The sequence below is a fragment of the Rutilus rutilus genome (assembly GCF_951802725.1).
Source record: "Rutilus rutilus genome assembly, chromosome: 4".
Classification (NCBI taxonomy): Eukaryota; Metazoa; Chordata; class Actinopteri; order Cypriniformes; family Leuciscidae; genus Rutilus; species Rutilus rutilus.
The window spans coordinates 30,411,510-30,420,936 of NC_140212.1; the positions used below are offsets into that span (position 1 = coordinate 30,411,510).

At 37.2% G+C, this 9,427-nt stretch overlaps 1 protein-coding gene across 3 annotated transcripts in view; it reads left to right on the forward strand.

Annotated features, from left to right (window-relative positions):
• The window catches only part of LOC311289728 (uncharacterized protein), a 118,958-nt gene extending 111,979 nt beyond the window's left edge, over positions 1–6,979 (forward strand). For all 3 annotated transcript variants that reach the window (XM_084407965.1, XM_084407964.1, XM_084407963.1), the window contains exon 3: positions 5,827–6,979. In XM_084407965.1, the coding sequence (XP_084264091.1) occupies positions 5,827–6,746 (920 nt within the window). In that variant the 3' untranslated portion in view covers positions 6,747–6,979. The remainder of the gene's footprint in view (positions 1–5,826) is intronic.
• Positions 6,980–9,427: the final 2,448 nt, after the last annotated feature.

The window sequence follows — 9,427 nt, forward strand, 5'->3', positions numbered from 1 at the left end:
TCAGCAAGGAACCTACTCACACTGAGTATATCGCATGCGATGTAAAGCCAAAGCTCAGGACTTCTGTGCTCACACTGTACGGTCCGAACGTCGAGCTGCGACTTGACTGCTCACACTATACGTGTGAAATATGCGCGAATCAGCGCGATAAATCCTCGTGCCGGGTTGCGCCTATGGACGATATCAGCCTATCCAGAGATATTGTCAAAACAAGCATCAGCTATCAATATCAAGAAGATTTAGCATTTCCAATTTATATATTAAATTATTAGTAGACTAGTATTATTATTATTATTATTATTATTATTAGGGAAGGCCTATAGGCTACTTTTATTATTAAAGTGATAGGCTATTATAATTAAATTGTCACGCAACAATTTCATAGCGCATCACCGCATAACCAACGTGCTGTGAGGATAATAAAATATTACATAGAAGCTTACTTCTCCTCATTGAAAATTGTCTAAAACATTTAGGTCGATTACAATGAATTTTATACATATAATTAATTATTAACAGTCTATGTCCGACCACTGCAATAATTCATCAATGAAAATTAAAAACAGCTTTATTTCAAAAACATTTTTTAACAATAAAAGAGGCAAAGTGTACATCACAGGTGGCTTGGAAGAAGTGGGTAATGGTTAATCCATTTTGCAACACGAACTGGAGGTAAGCAACAGTTATTTGTAGCTTTGAACCACATAACTTAAATAGGCCTATCTCCCTTTTCTTTCTTTTTTTTTTTTTTTTTGTTGTTGCTGCAGATGAAACCGTTTTCGCGCAGGCGCAGTGAGGGAAAAAACACTGCGTTTAGGGCAATCGGTTCGTAGCTCTGCTTCAACTGCGCGATATAGTCACGAGGAGCGACCAAAATTTCTAACATGCCAGAAATTCATCCGACCATCCGATTGCCGGTCGTGAGAGGTTAATCGCCTCTCGTTTCCCCCTGTACACTGCACGAACACTGCACGACAAACGACGCACGACAAAGCTGAAAATCGGCGATTTTCGCACGATCAGAATTCGGCTCAAAATCGGACGAAAATCGCACAGTGTATGCCCGCCTTAATATGCATGTTTGAGCTGTTTTAACTAAAAGCAACTTGCACTGACTCGTTGTAAAATATGTCAGTGCCATTGTTTTGCCTCAAGATGCACACCAGTAAAAAAATTAAATGGCACATTTATAAAAGCTACTTAAATGTCTAATTTAACTAACCGAAAGTCACAGCATTTCAACACAACTTCTGCTCACATGTTTAAAGGCTGCTATTGGATCATTGAGGTTAAACGTCATATTATGCGACTACGCCTTACTTTACAGAGAGCTTGTGAGCTGCGATCTGCCCTAAGAACAAATGGTGCAAAAAAACACATTTGTGAGGTAGTTACAAAATTACTATGCACATGCACAAAAATGCAAAATGCACATTTTAGAGTGGCCAGCCTAAGGCACACCTGTGCAATAATTATGCTGTCTAATCAGCATCTTGATATGCCACACCTGTGAGGTGGATGGATCATCTCGGCAAAGGAGAAGTGCTCACTAACACAGATTTAGACAGATTTGTGAACAATATTTGAGAGAAATAGGCCTTTTGTGTACATAGAAAAAGTCTTAGATGTTTGAGTTCAGCTCATGAAAAATGGGGGCAAAAACAAAAGTGTTACGTTTATAATTTTGTTCAGTGTAAATAGCTATCGTTAGTTACATTACACTGTTTAATGTCAGGCAGGCAGGCAAACAATCCACCCACTTTTGTGGACTGTCATATGTTGAAAGGAAATATCAAATTGAGGATCATTGCCATAACAGTAAAAACTAATGAAAATGTCCCTCAAGGAAAGTGTATATAAGGAGAAAAGCAGAGGACCCAATACTGAGCCTTGTGGCACTCCACACTTGTTTGAAGACGTCTTCATTCAGACAAATGTGGTAGCAGTCAAGCAGATAATACCTAAACCATGCTAATGCTTGTCCACTAATGCCAACATAATTCTCAAGCTATGCAAGATAATGTTGTCTATCCTGACTGAAGAACAGTGTCTCAACATAGTTGAGAGGACATTATTTTTTGAAAAATGTAGATATGAATGGCAGATTTGGGATTGGCCCATAATAAACCAGGGGTGCGTTCTCCGAAACTACCTTAACGCTACGTCGTTCTTAAGTTGTACCTTAAGAAGTACCTTTTCGTTAATACGTGGTTTCCGAAACCTTCTTAGTTAAGTATACCTTCTGTAAGTCATACGTTCGTAAGGTTGGTCTGGACCACTCTTAGCTTTATCTTATCACTGTTGCAGGTCTATATGAATATAATTCAGAAGTTTTAATACACCCAGACAGTGTTCAGTTAGGCTAATTCAATTGTTTTCATGCAAAGAATAAAATTGTCATTACAATGATTGTTGTTAGAATTTTAATTATATTATTATATAATACAATTTTATAAATTTATTTTAATTAAAGTGCGCTTTTAAAGGCCAGTGAAAGCATATGCTAGCCTACTGTTAAGTCCTATTCGGACGCTAATATTGTTTCTCATGGGCTCGTTAGGTATTTTAAACATTTACAGGGGTAAGTCGGTTATTTTAGTGCCGTCCGAATCCATAATATCAGGGTTTTTTCTCACCCAACCTGTGTAAAAATCCCTGTCCAAATTAGTACCTACTGTTTTTTTGACAAACAGGTCGTGTGGTAATTTAATTGCCGTCTGAATCCACATCTCCGAGTTTACAAAAAGAGATTCAAAATCCACTGTTTAAATCCTTTTTGATCACTGCCGAGCACCGTACGTGACGTACACTTTTATTTACTGAAATGCTGGAAAGTATTTACAAGAACAATATTTCATCGCAGCTCCACCTCAGCGAACAAAAATGGGAAAGAGAAGAAAGCACATAAAAAATTAAAATGGTTATTATGGCAGCAATATATAATAGCCTATAATTTTAAAATATGTAGGCAAGTATAGGCTAGTATAGTTTGGATTTTTTTTTTAAATATCCCATGAGTCCTAATAAATGCAATTTAAACTATTTCTGAAGGGATTATTTTATAAAGAACACCACTTTCTAGCTTAACGCAGTGAAACAGCCCCTGCACGAGAGAATAATTGATTCTTGAGCAATCGATTTCAACCAATTCAGCACCATCGCCACGGACAGCGCCGGGTAACGTCGCACGTAAGAAGGTATATCTTAAGCAGCTTCCTAAGGTATGGTTCGGGGAACACACCTAGAAATGGTATACCTTCAGTTAAGTTATACCTTAAGAGTCTTCGTAGCGCGCTAAGAGACAACGTTATCGGAGAACGCACCCCAGTTCTCTTGGGTCAAGTGGTAAGGGATTTCATTACTGCCAGCTCTCTTAGACTGTCTTGCTTTTTTGGATGTGTCCTAAAGAATACAGTTTCTTATTGAGAAAAGATTCTGAGATAAGGTAACTCCACTTTCATTAGCTTATTAGGTATAGGATCTAGCACACATGTTGTTGGCTTCGATGCGTTAATGCAGTATTTTGATTAGGGATGTCCCGATCCGATCCACGGCATCGGTATCGTGCCGATACTGGCCCAAAATGCTAGATCGGATATCGGAGGGGAGAAAAAAAATTATCCGATACCTATGATCCGATACCCATTAGGATTGCATGGATTTACACAGAGAATACACGGTATAAAAATAAATAAATCTTGCGTGCACATTAATTAATGTAATACGGAACTAACGTTACTGTTAGATCCGCGCATATGCGGGTTCTTTAGGGACACCTAATCTGTAGCCCGCCTTAGCTCTGAACGCGCGTCTATATCGCTTCAAACGCTCACTTTATCATTATACGCGCGCGGCGCGTCCTATTCGCTTTGGACGCGCGAATGGATTCAAACTGTTCAAGCATCGAACTAGACACGATAGACGCAAATTTGACGCTCTATTCGCGTTTGGTGTGAACGCAGCAAAATGAACAGGCTGCGATGTCAAGATTGCAATGCTGGAGTGTGTGTGTGTCAGAGAGAGAGAGGCACGGGCGCGATCGAACAGTGGAAACATAAAAACATACTCCGTCATTTTCATACAGGACATCATTAAAACTGCAAAAAGTGTTTAGCCAACTTATATTTGTGTAAAACACAACATTGTGCTTTTGTCAAACTGTAAACTCTTGTCAAACTGTAACTGACACACACACACACACACACACACACACACACACACACACACACACTGTTTAAAAGCAAAAATGATCTCATCTTTTGGACATTCATCATTGCATTGGTTTTCATTTCTTGTCCTAAAACAGAGCACTAATCTGGGGTGCGTTCTCCGAAACTACCTTAACGCTACGTCGTTCTTAAGTTGTACCTTAAGAAGTACCTTATCGTTAATACGTGGTTTCCGAAACCTTCTTAGTTAAGTATACCTTCTGTAAGTCATACGTTCGTAAGGTTGGTCTGGAGCGCTCTTAGCTATACCTTATCGCTGCTGACGGTTCATACCGCTAGTGGCCACCACTACGCAAAAAGCTTTTTTACATCGCAGTTTAATTACACATAGAAATTTTTATATGAACATTTAATATAAAATCTGATTTAGTATTAAAATTACATTTTTACATTACTTTAAAATTTTACACATAAAATACTTAAGTTGTTATAGCCTACACCCAGTGTAAGTGTTTTCATTATTAAAGTTTCCATACACTAATGGTTGTTAGCTTTTTTAATTACAATCCTATGGCACATCAGCTGGCGAACCATTTGACAGAAAAGGCTTAGGAGTCTATAAAGAAAGATGAGTTTACACAAACTTTATAGTTTTAAATCAAAGACGGCGCCGTCCGCGGAGCCAGTTAGTGTATGTCAACTACATGGCTGGTGGATAATCAGCATACGTTGTGGAGAAAATTAACACACTTATGGCCGTAAGGGTTTGGGATTGCACACTTGCTAAATTATAAACACATACTCATATTTATTTCTGCATGTACATATTTCAATGAGCCCCGATAAATGCAGTTTGTACTATTTCTTTATAAAGAACATTGTTTTCTCAATACTTTACCTATACCGCTGTGAAGGAAAGAGCGCACAATCGATCATCGAGGCATTGATATCAACCTATTCAGCGCCTCCACCATGGACAGCGCCTGCTAAGGTCGAACTTAAGAAGGTTTACCTTAAGCAACATCCTAAGGTATAGTTCGGAGAACACACGTAGGAAAGGTATACCTGTAGTTAAGGTGTACCTTTTGAGTCTTCGTAGCGCGCTAAGAGACAACGTTATCGGAGAACGCACCCCTGTTTATTTTGAAGTTACACATTCTACATTGAATAAAAAAGAAAATCAAATGTGTTTTTAAAAGTAGTATTATTTTATACAGAAATAAATTATTTATAATTCAGATGATAATAAAGTTAAAGTTAATTAAAATTTTAAGGAAACAAATATATTGATCTGAAATATAGCAAATTAATTTTAAATTCATTCAGGTACAATTACCAAACATATCTCAAGGTCTTTTGAATAAAGGGTGGCAGTCTTTCATTATCAGCTGAAGTATTTGTTCTCCATTTGAGTGAGATGTTTTTATGCGGCTAATTGAGCAAAGTGCTTCCATTATATTTTATTATTATTAGTATTAGTTCAAGAATAAAATAAAAATATCGGATTGATATCGGTATCGGCAAATAGCCAAAGCTACGGCATCGGTATCGGTATCGGAAGTGAAAAAGTGGTATCGGGACATCCCTAATTTTGATGTCTGTTCTTTTGTGCTATTAAACTGGTGTTAATTTGCATTTTTTTTTTTTTTTGCTTTAGACCTCATGACACTGAAAGAAGAAAGTCAAGAATTTAATGAAAATGATGAGAAAGATCAGTGTGATGAACATCATGATGTCATGACTAGAGAAAAATCCACAGAGACAGAAAAGACTTCATCACAAAAAAGAAAAGGTCCGAAAAACGTATCTAAGAATTATTGCATCTGCCATCAGTGTGGAAAGAGTTTAACTAAAAAAGGAAGCCTTAAAAAACATATGAGAATTCACACTGGAGAGAAGCCTTTCACCTGCCACCAGTGTGGAAAGAGTTTCACTCAAAAAGGAAACCTTAAAAAACACATGAGAATTCACACTGGAGTGAAGGCTTACACCTGCAAACAGTGTGGACAGAGTTTTGCATGCAAAGAAAACCTTAAAGGCCACATGAGCATTCACACTGGAGAGACGCCTTACACCTGCAAACAGTGTGGACAGAGTTTCACTCAAAAAGGAAACCTTAAAAAACACATGAGAATTCACACTGGAGAGAAGCCTTACATATGCTCTCAGTGTGGAAAGAGTTTTATAAATAAAAAAGGCCTTGATTTACACATGAAAGCTCACACTGGAGAGAAGCCTCACACCTGCAAACTGTGTGGGAAGAGCTACTCACAAAAAGAATATCTTAAGAATCACATGAGAGTTCACACTGGAGAGAAGCCTTTCATATGCTCTCAGTGTGGAAAGAGTTTTATAAACAAATCAGTCCTTGAGGTTCACATAAGAACTCACACTGGAGAGAAGCCTTTCACCTGTCCTCACTGTGGAAAAAGTTTATTTTGCAAAGGAAACCTTAAGATTCACATGAGACTTCACACTGGAGAGAAGCCTTATACATGTCTTCAGTGTGAGAAGAGTTTCAGATATCAAAGAGACCTGAACCGTCATTTGCAATCTCATTCCTCAAATCAACTGTAGTGTTCTGTATGTGGTAAGAGGTTTACTAAATACAGCAGTTTCAGAAATCACTTGCATATTAAGTCTGGATGATGACATTTAATTTTGTTAAAAGTGTAATAAAAATATGCGCTTTTAACATAGTAACATTAATCATCTATAAACCTACGCCTATACAGGAGAATACATCAATATTTTTCTAAATATTCAAACTGTTCATTCATTGCATCTTAAAAATAAAAGTTTAAACCCTCATGAGTTTGCGTGTTTTGATGTCCACATGTTATTGTTCAAGAAATTACAGTAGCTGTAACATTTCGATCGTAAAGAAGTGGCCAAATATTAAAGGGATGATCTTCCATGGGTCTGCCATTAACGAAGTGGAAAGAGCAAATGTACAGAAATTTTGGCGGTTTCTCACAAATGTGTCGCTCAAATACACAAATGAGAAATACATAAACTACTGCTGCATTAAGAACATTAATAACGTAATTTAACATACACCATTTAACCTTTACTGCATCGTGTCATACATTAAGAATGTGCGTGCAAAGAACTCAAAATGGCGATTGGACGGTTAATGCAACAGATACACGGTTAACTATTTGACTAAAACATAAAAATAACAAGCAACTCGCATTGACAGCGTGTTCACACATTACAATAATGCTTTTAACCAAAGCCGACGAGCTTCTTGCAGCGTGCAGATCTAGGGTGCCCCACATCCATATTCAGTTCTGGAGCATGGATTATGGTCAAAACAAATATATTTCAGGTGTTTTTTTTACGCTTGAACCAGCTTTTATGGCAAACCCTAACTGCGCAAAGGACGCCAGTCTGTCTGTAGTCCATATTAAAAGTTGGCTTGCCAGTCAAAACTACACAGTCGACGCAAAACTACGGGTTCACAATACTAGGATTACCGGAAGTGGCTTACCAGAAATCTAGCACATTATTCACTTAAGAGCGGGCGCCGCCATTTTTTTAACATAATAAGGTGAGTAGTTTGAACAGCAACAAGTAATACTCATGATCAGGCTAAAATGGGTGTATTTTTAATCCAATTAATTAATTCACCACTATTTTGATGATTTTTACAAATTTAAAAATGTTAGATATTTTTATTAGATTAGATACATTTTATATTTCTCAGAAATGTAATATGCTTACCTGACGGAAGCAATGAGCTCATGGGTGGGAGAACCGGATGATATCAGATGGATGACTGATCATTAGCTACGGAAAGTTCCAGCAGTCTCATTGGTTATAATTAATCACGTGCTGAAGAGCTGATAACGGTCATCTTATTTGTGTAGGTTTACCTTTTTCATTAATTTTCCCCCTCATTTTATAAACATTTAATGAATAATACATAAATAAAGAATACAAACAATTAATAATAATTCACTATCAATAATTAAAAAAATATACAATTCATTAAAATAAGTTCCTTAAAATACATTATATTAATAAATAAAATTAATTAAAATAAGTTCATTTAAATACATTATTATAATAAATACAATTCATTAAAAACAAAATTCATTAAAAAACATACATAATAAAAATACTTTAAATCAGGAACATTTTTTTTTTTCTCAACAATGTGAATGTCTCAGCAGTTTGTATTCGGTGTATTTCACTGTGGATTATTTGGTAAATTTCGAGGCAGGCTTTGCAAACAGACTTTTGATATGGATCAGCCAGCAACGCCACAAACATGTAAGTAACCATGTTTATTCTAATGCCGGATCTGTTCAGATAGATTATCTTTCTCTCAAAATCGTTCAATACTGTTTACTGTTCAATCACTTAATTCACGCGATCAACAGACTGTCTTTCATCTGTTCAATGCTCATCACTGCAATCAACACGATTCGTTATTCTCAATAGCTGTAATAGTAAAATCGTAGTTAAAGTTTTTGAGAGAGTTCCACTTGTAATAGTAGCTATTTCATATGCAAAGATGTCAGCCAATCACAGCAGTGGGCGTTTACACTGAAGTCTCACAGCAGACACACCCTTTTAAACAGAGCATTCAAATCAGAGGACTAAAATCAGGCTAGGAAAATGCCTTTTATTTCGAAATTATTTTTTGATGTAAATATGGTCAGTTTCTGGCTAGATCACCACATATACGTTTGGATCCAGAAGGACCCTTCTAATGCTCCAGATTAACCCTTCCTCCAATCGAACACAGAGGTCCACATAATGAAGAACAGACGTTGCCAGTACATTCCTACAGAACAAAGAAACCTTTTCTGTTATATACTGCATGCTGAATTTCTAACAGAAAATATTTAGGAGAAGAATATATACAAATGAGAAGAATGGGAGAGAAGTGTTCACTTTAAGTCACACAGGTCTTTATACTGACCCCGTATTAGAAGTTAATTAGGGATTGAATGCACCTGTTGCCCAGCTAATGTCTGCACTGTGTAGCAGAGCCAGCAGGGGAAAAACAGGCAGGTGTAACATTGTTAAAAAAAACAACACAATAAATTTCAGCAAAGATGTGTCTATTAACTTTCTTAGGCCAGCGACACACTGGCTGCGTGGCGTGAGTGCAGTGTTTCTGTTGCGTGTCAGCTGCGTGACGGTTGCGTGGCGTTTTCTGTGTCTTTGCGCTGCTGCCGCTAGGTGACGTAGAGGGAGGGCGCCGACAGACCAGTGTACATTTGGATTCGCGGTGTGTTGCTCTT